Here is a 13,954-nt window from a genome sequence, read left to right on the forward strand (position 1 = left end):
ACTGACTTCTGGAAATGTTTTCCAAATACATTAATGTATTTTTTTTGCTCTTTTATAAGTTACTTGTCTGCATTAGACACACCCTTGTCTTCAGAACTGAGCTGCTTTTTCACCCATCACACTTAGTTGTATTAAAAAAAACAGAGGTCTAGGTCTGTTCAGCAACGGGAATGCTAATCCAGAATGATGAGTGGTTTTCATCTATTCTCGTTTTGTGCGCCTGTACATACCATATTTCTCTGAGGTTTCCAGGGAGAGGAAAGAGTAAGATTCTCTTGCACAGGCAGTTCACTCCTGCAGCTTATTAATGTTCCTAGATCAATGAGCATTTCCCCTCCCTTTTAACGCAGTACCCTCAGATTCTTGCTGTTTGCCATTCTGGACTGGAACACAGGGTTCCTAGATGTTGCTCCTGGTCTTATGTTTCTGCAGTCTTGTGTTTACGTTTTTATTCATTTCAGAGATATTCTGTAAATTAGTAAGTTGTTTGAGAGAACTGTAAGTACAAACTTAATTTTTACCTTTTTTATTCCAAGCTTTGTAAGAATCACTTGTACAGAGAGCATAGTGGAGATGCAACAGTAAAGACAGACATTTATTTATGGTGCTCTGCAAATACAATTGATAGATTTAGATATCGGCTTTAGAATCATAGCCCTTGTCTACACTGGGGTTTTATTTCGAAATAATCCCCTTTAAATTGAATTTATAACCCATTATTTCAAAGTAAGGGGCCACTTACGTCAAAATCTGTACTCCTGCTTTTCTCGGGGAATAAACTAATTTCAAAATATTTATTTCAAAATAGCATTAGTGTGAATGCTCCGGTGCTGCTATTTTGAAATAACTACTCCCCAGAGTAATTTGAATTAATTACTCCTCGGTGCTTCCTGGGACTTTTGAGTCAAAGTAGAGTGCCCACATTAGTCTCAGACTATTTTCAGGCTTTCCCATAGTGGGGACACACTACATTGATTTTGTGAAATTGGGAATTAAGTCAAATTTAGTTATTTTGAAATAGTTTCCTAGTGTAGACATGGCCATATAGTGGGCAAGTGTAAAAGGGCATGCAGCATTCACAAACACAGTTTTTCTTCATTTCTAGTTATGTATATAGAGACCAGCAAACAGTTTCCCTAGTTGAAATTCTTCCAAAATACCTCTGAAAATAAGAGATAAGGGAATGAAGATACACATTGAATTCATGGGCTGAACTTATTAAAGGTGTATATGTTTGGTTTTTCCACAGACACATATCTTGCTAGACTGTGGTGAAGATAACATCTGCAAGCCAAAACTGCAGGTTGCAGTAAACAGGTAAATTTCAGTGTTGAATGAATTGGAAATATTATCAACGCAATAAATACTATAGAAAAATAGAATTGGGAAAGGTAACTTACTATGTTAGGCTCCAACCCTACATAGGTCTTGCATACAGTCCAATTGAAAAGAAAGGAATGGAATGGAATGAAATGAAATGAAATCTTTGGGAGTACTCAGAGTGTAAAATTTAAGCACATGTACAAGTTGTTTTTGCTGGATTATGGCCTAAGGGAACCTCTTTTCCCATTGTGACTGAGTGCTAGTAACATAAATGAGTTTTGAGGAGAGACTAAATCCCTGTAAGGACACTGTGGCTGCATCACGGTCTCAGTTAAAATGAGCCCACATAAGAAAGGAAGCAGAGAACTCATTGTCAGGGTGGGCAATAAGTGCGGCTATGGTTCACCAGCGTTACCCCAGTGAGCCTCCAGCACTTTATTTATCTGTATGCCCACAGGTATGGCTACTTGTAGCTTCTGTTGACTGTACAATGACAATTCAAGGCCTATGGGAGCTGCGAGCAACCATCTCTAAAGACGCGCAGGTAAATAAAGTGTTGGTGGCCCGCCAGGGGCTAACCCTGGTGAACCCCATCTGGTCAACAGACTGTTTATTGCCCATCCCTACATAGAATCTTCAGCTGTAAACCACAGGGCTATACTGCAGTTTCATTATCTGCTATTAGCTGCAGTTACAAACACATGAGAAGCTGTGATTTTCTCCAGCAGAGGGCAATCATACATGCATCATTATGTAAACACATGCACACCCCATAACGTAGAAGAATTTGCAGATCATATAAAATTGTTTAATATCAGGCCCAAAACTGACTGCAGAAAGTTACAAAGGGATCTCACTAAACTGTGTGACTGAGGAACAGAGACATAGATGAAATTCAGTGTTGAGAACTGCAAAGTAATTCACTTAGGATATGCCCTTATTTTGAAATAACTTTCCTAGCGTCTACACAGCCAAACCGCTATTTAGAAATAAATTCGAAATAGCGGGAGTGCTTATTTGAATTTGGTAAACCTCATTCTACGAGGAATAACCCCAAATTCGAATTAGCTATTTCGAAATAAATGCTGTGTAGATACTTACTTCGAAATAGGGGACCTCCAGCCTTCCCGGGGTGCCCTGGTGGCCACTCCAACCTCAACCAAGAACACTCCTCTCCCTCCCTCCCTCCCTCCTTGCCTCCCAAGAGCCCTTAAAGGGGTCAACTCTGGCCACAGTGCCTGTGCCAGCTCCAAGCCTGCCAGCCCAGAGCCAGCAGTCACTGCCCCGACCCAGTGGCCCCAAAACAGGAGCCAGTAAGCCACTGGTAGCCAGCCCTCCACTGCTTCCCAGGAGCAGTCGACGAGCTCCCAGGAGCCTGCCAGGGCCCGGAGAAGGCAGGAGCCTTCCTGATCATGTACCTTATTGAGGTTTGGAGGGGATGCCCCCAACATCCTTGATCTCCGCACTAGATGGAGGAATGCGGCCGTCTATGGCAGGATAGCTGCCAGCCTGGCCACCAAAGGCCACATACGAACCCAGGAGCAGGTTTGAATCAAAATCAAGTTGGTTCGGTAAGACCCTGAGCCCTGAGCTTCTCCTCCCCCTTCTTCCCCTTGCTTCCCCCTTCCAGTTCCATCCTCCCAAGTTTCCCCCTCCCCTCTTCCACCCTCTTTTCTCCCCTCTCTCGCCTCCTTTCCACAGTCTCACCAGAGTTTCTTTCCCTTCCCCCAGTTTTGTTAGAGTTTGTGTTCATGAAAATACATGTATTTTATTTGACATCAGGAAGGGGGGATAGGGAGGGGTAAGTGGAAGGACGTGAGGGAAGAATGAGGCATAAGCCCCCAGTAGGGCAGACCAAGAAGGCTCTTAGTGCTCCTCAGGGTGGAAACTCTCCTGCAGGGCCTCCTGTATACTGACAGCCCCCTGATAGACCTCCTGGATGGCAGCCTGAAGAAAGTGCAGCCAGGCTTGCAGCAGTGCATCCAAGAGAAGCACCAGAGTGCCCAGGGGCAGCTCTGGCTCTATGTTGTAGAGTGCTGTGTTGTCCCGAATGAGAGCAATCAGAGCATGAAGAGACAAAATGCTTTGCTGTCCCTCATTGAGATAGACAAGCAAGCAGGGAAGCCTGAGAACTGGGTGTCCGGAGGGGGAAGGGGGGGGGGGGATCCCTTTAAGTACAGACCTCAGATAGCCTCAGGCAGCAGCCCCACACCCCACATAGTAAGTCCTTACTTGGTGCCCTGCTGGAACTGGTTCCAGCCAGTCTTAAATGCGATTCACAGTCCACTCAGTGTGGACGTGCTATTTCGAAATGCATTTTGTGTGTAGATGTGTTATTTCAAAATAAGCTATTTCGAAATAACACTGTAGTGTAGACATACCCTTAGGAAAACATAATCCCATCACTACATATAAAATAATTGGGGTCTTAATTAGCACTCAGGAAAGAGATCTTGCCATGGTGGATAGCTGTCTGAAAACATCTGCTTAATGTACAGTGGCAGTCAAAAAACCTTACAATGTAAGGGACCATTAAGAAAAAGGTTAGATAATTAGGCGTTGATTAGGCCTCAACTGAAGTATTGTATCCAGTTACGGCATTACATTTTAGGAAAGCAGTGGACAAATTGGAGAAAATCCATAGAAGAGCACCAAAAATTATTAAAGGGTATAGAAAACATGACCTATGAGAGACTATTAAAATAATTGACTTTGTTCAGTTAGGAAAAGAGGAGATTGGAAGGGGACATAATAGTTTTCAAGTAGATAAAAGGTTATTACAAAGAGGAGTTAAAAGTTATTTTCCTTAACCTTTGATGATAGGACAAGAAGCAGTGGGCTTAAATTGCAGCAAGAGAGGGTTGGATATTAGAAAAAATTCCTAACTGTCAGGGTGGTTAAGCACTGGAATATGTTGCCTAGGTAGGTGGAGGAATCTTCATCATTGAGATTTCTAAGAGCAGATTAGACAAAAACCAGTGAGTGACAGCTCAGATGGTGCTTGGTCCTACCACGAGTGCAGGCAATGAGATTTGATGACCTCTCAAGATTCCTTCCAGTTCTACAATTCTATAATAAGAGACAATATTTTAATACCACTATAGTAGAACCTCAGAGTTATGAACACCAGAGTTCAAATTGACTTGTCATATGACTCCTTATTTGGAACCAGAAGTACACAATTTGGCAGCAAACACATGTACATATACACACAAAATTGTACAGTACTATATTAAATGTAAATTATTAAAAGGAAGATAAAAAGATTTTTGGACAAAACAAGGAAACTGTTTCTCTGGGCTTATTTTATTTAAATTAAGATGGCTAAAAGCAGCGGTTTACTTCTGCATAGTAAAAATTTCAAAGCTTTATTAATAGGTCTGTTGATTAATTAATAGAACACCAATTGAAATTTATTACATATTTTGAATGTTTTCTACATTTTCAAATATATTGATTTCAGTTACAACACAAAATACAAACTGTACAGTGCTCACTTGATATGCCCCCCTTCATGCTTCGGCCACCATTTAGCAGCATAGATGCATGGCCTTTGGAAGGGTGGTTGAAGCATGAAAGGACATATGAATCTGTAGCACATCGGACATGTAACGACACAGGCTACAACAAATGCCTGGTCTCGCTTTCAGGTGACATTGCAAGCAAGAAGCAGGAAGCATTATCTCCTGCAAATGTAAACAAACTTGTTGGTCTGAGTGATTAATAGAACCAGAATTAGAACTGAGTGGACTCCTACACTCAGTTTTCTATTGTTATATTTTTTTAATAGTTTAGTTAATTTTGTACGTAATTCTAAATGTACATAATTCTAAATGTCTAAATTTCATGATAGAGATTGCACTTTAGTACTTGTGTTAGGTAAATAGAAAAATAATATTTGTTTTGTTTTGATGGTGCAAATATTTGTACTAAAATAAATATTAAGTGAGCACTACACAGTTGATATTCCATGTTATAATTTAAATCAATATATTTAAAATGTGGAAATCATCAAGAATATTGAAATAAATGGTATTATATTATTGTTTATCAACAAATTAATTGTGCAATTAATTGCAATCAATGTTTTTATCACTTGATTAATCATGATTAATTTGTAATGGCCTGACAACCCTATGTATTAAGTCAATGTTCAATTATAAACTTCTGAGAGAATAACCCTGAAGCTTTGTTCAGTTTTGCAAATGTGTCAGGGTTATGAACAGCCTCCAGTACCAAACAATTGCAGACTTTTAGATTCTACTGCATATAAATGCATGATATGCTTCTATCTTGAATATTTCATACAGTTATTGTCACATCATCTAAAAAATGTTGTATTTGAATTGGAAAAGATACAGAGAAGGGAAACAAATTATTAGGTATATAGCATGGATTCTGTGTTAGTAGAGATTTAAAAAAAACTGAATCTGTCCAGTTTAAAAAAGGACAATTCAAGTAGAAAATGATAGAGGTCTATAAAATTATAAATGGTGTCAAGAAAGTGACTAGGAAGCAATATGTACCCCTGCATATAACACAAGAGCCATGGATCACCCAATAAAAGTAATAGGCAGCATGTTTAAAACAAACATAAGGAAATACTAAGTCATACAACACACAGTAAGCCTATGGAACTCTTTGCCAGTACATGTAGTAAAAAGGTAAGTTCATGGAGGATAGGTCAATCAATGGCTTTTAGTCAAGATGGTCAGGGATATAAACCTCAAGGAATGAATCACTTGATAATTGTCTTGTTCATTCCCTCTGAAGCATCTTGTATTGGCAACTGTTAGAAGACAGAATACTGGACTAGATGGAACACCGATCTGACTCGTGTGGCCATTCTTATGCTCTTACACTTGAGAATTCAGAGAAAATTTGGATCTCTTGTAGTTTATATGCAACATCTTCAAGGATTGTGTAGGGAAAATATTTTACATTTATCTGGAGTTACTAGAAAATGATTAAGGAGAAGATGATGATTGCAGTTCTGTAGTTAACTTTAAGTTGAATTTGGCTCCGTGTGTGCGTGTGTATTTGCACACGCGCGCGCGTGTGTGTGTACATAAAATGTGCGTGTATGGTCATTCAAATGGCAAGGTCATATCTGGGCATCTGACCCATAACATTTATCTACTGTTCTGACATTAGGAAGTGTGTGCACATTATTTCTTAAATTATGAAATGCTTTGTCAGGGATAGTTCCTCCCAATGACATTTCATGTGTGTTCCATTATTGCCGGTGACCTTGTATCGCTTTTCATTTAAAATTCATTGCAAGTTGCATTTTTGAGCTATAAAACATGCTTGCAATGTAACTGTGGTGACCCTTAATGTTCTGGTGCAATGTGACATTGCCTCTTGTGTCTGTACATCCTAGCTGTTAAGAGTAATGGCTTAAAAGATTTGAACTCAGAATTCACTTTTGCGCTTACTGTTCTTGTTCAGTGATCAGAAGCAGATCTATATTGGCGATGACAATCCTTTAACCCTGATTGTCAATGCCCAGAACCAAGGAGAAGGAGCCTATGAAGCTGAACTCTTTGTTATCATTCCACCTCAAGCAGACTTCATTGGTGTTGTTCGCAACAATGAGGTAAGTTTCTTACTCACTTTCCACTTGTGAGTATTTCTGTTGCATTTAGTCATGTAGTAGTTTGCAAGATTGGGTTGTGAGGGCTGCCTAAGCTTTAATCTTTCACTAACACTACAAATCAAGTTTACTCAAATTTCTTGTGTGTGTAAAACTGCACCGAAGCTTTCATTAGAACAGACATCCTTGCAGGAATTCTGATACTTAATTTGTTTCTGGTTAAAGTGCCATAAGGGAAATGTGTCTTCTTCCACAGTGACACTTATGTTTCCAGTACCAGATGAAACCAGAAAGTGAAAGCAGTGAGTGGGAAATACTAAAATCGTAACTTTCTAATGAATTGTTCTGGCTTCACAGCATACACACTGGCTTCCCTTAGGGTATGTTTACACTTCATTCCTCTCTCAAGAGAGGAATGCAGATGCAGACACCCGAAATTGCAAATGAAGCGGGGATTTAAGTATCCCACACTTCATTTGCATAATCGCATTATGGCGCTATTGCAGAATAGCACTATTTCGAGAGAAAAAACAGGGTTATTTCGAGATAAAACTTTTCCCTTGAAATAACCCAATTTTTTTCTATTTCAGGGGTCGGGTTTTATTTCAAAATAACCCCGTTTTTTCTCTCGAAATAGCACTATTCCGCAATAGCGCCATAACACGATTATGCAAATGAAGTGAGGGATATTTAAATCTCAAGAGAGAGAGGAATGAAGTGCAGACCTACCCTTATGTAGTTTTGTGCATTCCACACATAAATGTCAGCAGCGCAGCACACTATTTTACCCTTGAGGAAAGAGTTCCCAAAAGTAAGCTATTCTAAGAAGGGATCTAAATTGGTCATTAGACTGGGTGCACGAATAACCTTTCTCAGAAGGTTGAGAGAGACACTATGGGGGGGAAAGCTGTTCTTGATTTGATTTAAACAAATAGGGAAGAACTGGTTGAGAATTTGGAAGTGGAAGGCAGCTTGGGTGAAAGTGACCAAAGAAAATCATAGAGTTCATGATTCTAAGGAATGGTAGAAAGTAAAACAGCAAAATAGGGACAATGGATTTCAGGAAGACAGAATTTAGTAAACTCAGAAAGCTGAAGGTAAGGTCCCATGGGAATCAAGACAGAGAGGAACACTTCCCCTTTTTCGAAAAACTGCATAAACCTAATATTTTAAGGAAGAGCAGTTTTTTGAAAAAGGGGGGTTCCGAAACAAATGCGTCCAGACTACTTTCACTTTCAAAAGACCCACTTTTGAAAGTGAAATCGGAAGAAGATATGCAAATTCCTCTTTCGAAAATACAGCGTAGTCTGGACATGGCCCGGGAAGGGGACATGATAGCAGTTTTCAGGTATTTAAAATGGTGTTAGGAGGAGGGATAAAAATGGTTCTCCTTGGTCTCTCATGATAGGACAAGAAGCAATGGGCTTATACTGCAGAAAGGGAGGTTTAGGTTGGACATTAGGAAAAATTTCTTAACCATCAGGATGATTATAAACACTGGAATAAATTGCCTAAGGTGGTTGTGGAATCTCCATATCTGGAGATATTTAAGGTTAAACAGACATCTATCAGGGATGATCTAGACAGTAGTTCGTCCTGCCATGCAGGTAGGGGTCTGGACTCGATGACCTCTCGAGGACCCATCCAGTTCTAGGCTTCTATGATTCTAATATTCTCCCACCCTAAATCTTCACTAGCTCTGTCCTATAAGTTACAGGTAATCTGTGTTAGCCTTCCAGTAAGTCAGGTGATCACAGTAACTTTAACATTTTCTGAGCAGATGTCCAGCTGAAACTTCAGAGCTGATTTATTCTGATTCAATAGAGAGGTGTTAGTCAGTGATAGATAAACTGCTCAGGGCTGCTATGAATCCACACAGATTATTTCTGGCACAGGTCTTTTAACAGCACCTAATCTAATTAATCTATATTCAGATTCAGCATTTTATGTCCTGGGTAAAGAGCTGTGCAAATCAAAAAGACAAAGAATAATATCTGGATATTACTGCTCTCTCCCTACCGCACAAGTGAAGAACATAGAGAAATATCAAATAACTGGAGATTCTGTAACTGCAGAATCCTCACTAAGGGGCTTCAATTGTCCTGGTCACATGAAGCATTTAGGATTGACTTGCAACTGCTTCCCCTGTTGCCTAGGGAGATGTTTGTATAATTTATTTTTTTTTCTTGGAAGAGGCACTGGTTCTCTCTGCTTTCATTGTCATTGCACTTGCACAGGCACAAGCGACCCATCTCTCTGATTCTTGAAATTTCTGTGAAATGTCCCAGCAGTGCTTTGCCTCAGAGACTGCTTGGATCCTGTGTATGCTTCCAGAACTTCTCCTAGGTTTCTCCCAGTTCAGTTAGGCAGTTGACTTACAGGATTGTTAAAATGGCCACAAAGTTGGTGATTGTGAAGAGATAAATCAATAAATGCTGCTTCTGACATGAGTTCTTGCAACCTAGACAGATTATATTGCTCTGCTTCTCATGTCTTGTATGTGATGACCTCTCAGGCATCAACATACACACACTGTCCCTGTAGCCTCAATTAGGCTGCCCAGGGAAGATGAGAAGCAGCTCTCAACTGCTTAAGTCACGGGAAGCCATTCTTCCTCTCTACTCTGTGCTGAGTATACCTCAGTTGGAGTATTGTGTCCAGTTCTGGGCACCACATTTCAAGAAAGATGTGGAGAAATTGGAGAAGGTCCAGAGAAGAGCAGCAGAAATGATTAAAGGTCTAGAAAACATGAACTATGAGGGAAGACTGAAAGAACTGGTCTTGTTTAGTTTAGAAAAGAGAAGACTGAGAGGGGGACATGACAGTAGTTTTCAAGTATCTAAAAGGGTGTTACAAAGGGGAGGGAGAAAAATTGTTTTCCTTGGCCTCTGATGATAGGACAAGAAGCAATGGGCTTAAACTGCAGCACGGGAGGTTTAGGTTGGACATTAGGAAAAACTTCCTAACTGTCAGGATAGTTAAGCACTGAAATAAATTGCCTGTAGAGGTTGTAGAATCTTTATCATTGGAGATATTTAAGAGCAGGTTAAACAGACATCTATTAAGGATGATCTATGCAGTGGTTGGTCCTGCTGTGTGGGCAGAGGACTGGATTTGATGACCTCTTGAGGTCCTTCCAGTTGTAGTGTTCTATGATTCTGAGCTTGCCCCCTGGTGATGCAATTTATCCTATTTCTTTGATAGCCAAGGTCTATAGGACATAGAAAATATAGCTGGATTATCCCTATTCCATACTTGCCAAGTTTCAGAGAGCACCTGCTCTTAAAATAGTGAAGGGGAAAAAGCCTTTTGAGTAAGTTTACATAACTTTGTTGTTTGCTGTCTTAATGGGCTTCACTCTTCTAGTACCATATTCTACTGTGTCCTTCAGTATCCGGGATCATACTTCAAATGGCATATTCAGAGAGGCTTGTCTTCTGCTACCCTAGCTTTCTCTACTGTTGCTCGCTTGCCCTCAGTTAACTTGTGCACAGTGGACTTACCCAAAACCTGATGTCGAGGACTGCTTCTGAGGAGCTACTGACTTCTCATGGCATTTTGCCTTCTATAATAGCCAGGTGTTACTGGTGGGGTGTTCTGACAGCTCTCCTGTTTCTTTAGTCATAATAACCATTTGGCTTCATGTGTATGCTGCTTCTGTGTACCATATTGAATTTGCACAAGTAGCTCACACAGCAGACTTTGGGGACCGCCTAAAGACCACAAAATTAGATAAGGATCGAAGCCACTAGGCCAGGTTTATTGTCAAACGAAGTTCAATAATAGTTGTCAGTAGACTCTACTGAACTACTATGCATATGTACCTCCTGATAATGGGCCAATTTGGTCAGTGCCAGGAATGTGACCCTGTCCCCTTGGTTGGACCTCTTGGAGTACATTTTTATACACAGGTACAAACAAGTTACACATCAACCCTGATGTATCAGGTTGCCACCCTCTGGGGCACCTAGATCCACCCATTACCTTGTTTGTGGGGGTTCGATCACTATCTATCATGCTGTCAGTTTAGACCCTGTCCTGAACATGGTTCGGTATGTTCCTGTTACCTGTGTGGTATGTTGGTACTGAGATGTTTTTTCCACATGGTGTTCTGTTACAACCCCTCTGGAATGTTCTTATGGCGTGTGCTTAATACCCCTTAGGTAAGAATCCTTCTGTAATATCAGCCCTGTTCTTGCCAAATTCTGTGAGCAGGGGCCCCTGTGAGCAGGGGTTTGTCTTTTGCTCACAGCTTAACTCTGCTTTGTATTAGCAAAGTCTTGTCCATGCTGTCTGGGTCTCAGGCCTCATACCAGGCCTGTGATATTGTGGGCCTATGCTGCAGGCCTTCAGCTTACTATACCTTCAAAGATTTGTTTCTCTTAAAGTGAAGTATTAATCAAGCTCCAGGACTAACTCACTCCTCTGCAGAAAAGTCATAGGTACTTCACATATGTTTGGAGAACTCAACCTAAGAGAGACTTTAGGCCTCAAAAATCATCATTGCTACCCAATATGAGTAAGAGCATTAGAGTTTCACACTGCATAAAACTGGTATCTTTTACCTTATGAACTTCTTACCTCCAGATTTTTCTCAGAGCTATCTGTGACTATATTAAGATTGGGCAGTAATATTTAAATGAATGCAAATTGCTTGCAGCTTTGTTCCAGTTTTATAAACTGACACCAGAAAATATTGCACCGCTCTTTTTTTAAGATATAAGTGTTTTATTGCAGGCATTAGCACGGCTATCTTGTGCATTTAAAACTGAGAATCAAACACGCCTGGTGGTTTGTGACCTTGGAAATCCCATGAAGGCTGGTACTAAAGTAAGTCAAATGGGTGGTTGGGGTTTAAAAGAGGCATGAAAATTACTCTTCATATTCTTTGAAGAAGATGCATATTCATACTGCTAGGAGATGTAATCTTATTGACATTTAGGTCTCAAAATATATGTAAACCGCCCATACGTTTGAGTATTAAAAAGGAAACATTCTGCTAATTGGCTGCAAGTTGCCTGTAAACTAAGGTCTGAGAAGACTGTATGTGGATTTTATGACTCAATGTTACCTAGAATTATCCTATAGTAATTCTAAGCATAGTTATATAGCACTTTTCACCCATAAATCTCTAGGCCATGTACCTAGGGGACTACATATCACTTCCAACCATTTTAAGGATGGGGAAACTGAAGCACAGAGGAAGTATGTGACTCACTGCATGACTTTGGGTGAATTACTACAAAACTAGGAATTGAGTGTAGTTGTCTTGACTCTCAAACACTTGTCCAGTTTACTAGACTGTGCAGCACATTGGATCTGGAAATAAGTAAAAACAAGCTGGGGTAATGTATAGCAAATTTTACTTTGTTTCTCTGAGGAAGCAATGTGACAGCGTCAAGTGAGAGAGACACGCTTGTTCAGTTGGATGCCTTAAGTGCCAGTTCAGTCTGCCTTCTCTTCCTCTGTGACTGAGCCTTGTGTTATTTCAGTTAAGAACAATTGTGCTGAGTAACATTTTGTTATAAACGTGACTCTTATTCCACTAAACTTTGGTTACCTGGTTTTGTCTCTAAGCTATTAGCTGGGCTGCGTTTCAGTGTGCATCAGCAGTCAGAGATGGACACCTCTGTGAAGTTTGACTTGCAGATCAGAAGGTATGGAAGTAAATGCTAACACTTCTACCAGTCTACTTCACACTGTTGCTAGCACTGAATAGATAACTTGATAAACGACGAATCTATGATCAGAGCATTTACAATTTAGTTCTAAGCTAGCATCTTCCTTTCTATCTGTAAATGCTTTATCGTGGATTAAACTTGCTTTAAAACACTTTTGTGGTGTTTGTAATGTAGAAAAAAGTCAGTTCTGTTTGGATGCAGCTGATTTTTCTTCCATGTGATGTGCCACAAATGAAATGGAGCAATTTAGTGACAATGTGTACAAAATCAGAAGACGTATTTGAAATGGAGCTTGAGGTTTTGTACTTTGGGTTCCATTTGGATCACCTCTTCTCACATGCAGTGCCAACTTGTGGAATACAGGCAGTCCCCGACTTACGCGGATCCGACTTATGTCGGATCCGCACTTACGAACGGGGCTTTCTCGCCCCGGAGCTCGCAGGCAGCGATCCACCACCTCGACCTGCCAGAGCAAAGCCTCAGAAGCGTGGGAATCCGCCGCTGCTGCGGCTTCGCTCCCGGTGCCCCTGGTCTGCTGGGGACCGTCTCCAGCAGACCAGGGACACCGGGAGCGAAGCCGCGGAAGCTGGGGACCATCTCCAGCAGACCAGGGATACCGGGACGCCAGAGAAAAGCCTCAGAGGCGCGGCACCCCGCTGCCGCTGCGGCTTTGCTCCCCGTGACCCTGGTCTGCTGGGGGGGGGCGCAGCTAGTGTGCCCCCCCCTCTCCCCAGCAGACCAGGCTTTTGTTGTGGACCCTGGGGCAGAGCAGCTGGGGCGCTGCCGGTTGGTCCTGCAGCGCCGCTCTGGGCACTACTGGACCAACCCGGCAGCACCCCAGCTGCTCTGCCCCAGGCGTCCCCACATCAGGCGCTGCTGAAACTGACCAGCGCTGACTACAGGAAGCCTGAGGCAGAGTTTCTCTGCCCCAGGCTTCTTGGAATCAGCCGCTGATCAGTTTCAGCAGCAGCTGACTTGGGGACGCTTGGGGTTCTTAAGTTGAATCTGTATGTAAGTCAGAACTGGCGGTCAGTTTCAGCAGCGGCTGAATCTGGACGCCAGTTCCGACTTACATACAGATTCAACTTAAGAACAAACCTACAGTCCCTATCTTGTACGTAACCCGGGGACTGCCTGTAATGTGTGCATTTGATAGTCTCTCAGACGTCTGTTTTAAAATGAACTTTGCTTGAGCACTTCTATGGGTATGTCTGCACTGCAGCTGGAGGTGTGATTGCAGCTGAGTTAGGCACATCAGCACTAGCTGTAATCTAGTTAGCTCAGTAAAAATAGCAGCCATGGGGTGGGCTTCAGCTCAGGCTGTAGGAGCCCACCTGGATCACGGTGTATGGAC

General features: G+C 41.5%; 1 protein-coding gene across 1 annotated transcript in view; it reads left to right on the top strand.

Moving 5' to 3' along the window:
• ITGAV (integrin subunit alpha V) overlaps positions 1-13,954 on the top strand; it is a 97,046-nt gene that overhangs the window by 54,792 nt on the left and 28,300 nt on the right. The window contains exons 19-22 of the mRNA XM_075933763.1: positions 1,250-1,317; positions 6,775-6,922; positions 11,657-11,749; positions 12,497-12,576. Coding sequence (XP_075789878.1) covers positions 1,250-1,317; positions 6,775-6,922; positions 11,657-11,749; positions 12,497-12,576 — 389 coding nt within the window. The remainder of the gene's footprint in view (positions 1-1,249; positions 1,318-6,774; positions 6,923-11,656; positions 11,750-12,496; positions 12,577-13,954) is intronic.

Source organism: Pelodiscus sinensis, chromosome 7 (genome assembly GCF_049634645.1).
Source record: "Pelodiscus sinensis isolate JC-2024 chromosome 7, ASM4963464v1, whole genome shotgun sequence".
Lineage (NCBI taxonomy): Eukaryota > Metazoa > Chordata > Testudines > Trionychidae > Pelodiscus > Pelodiscus sinensis.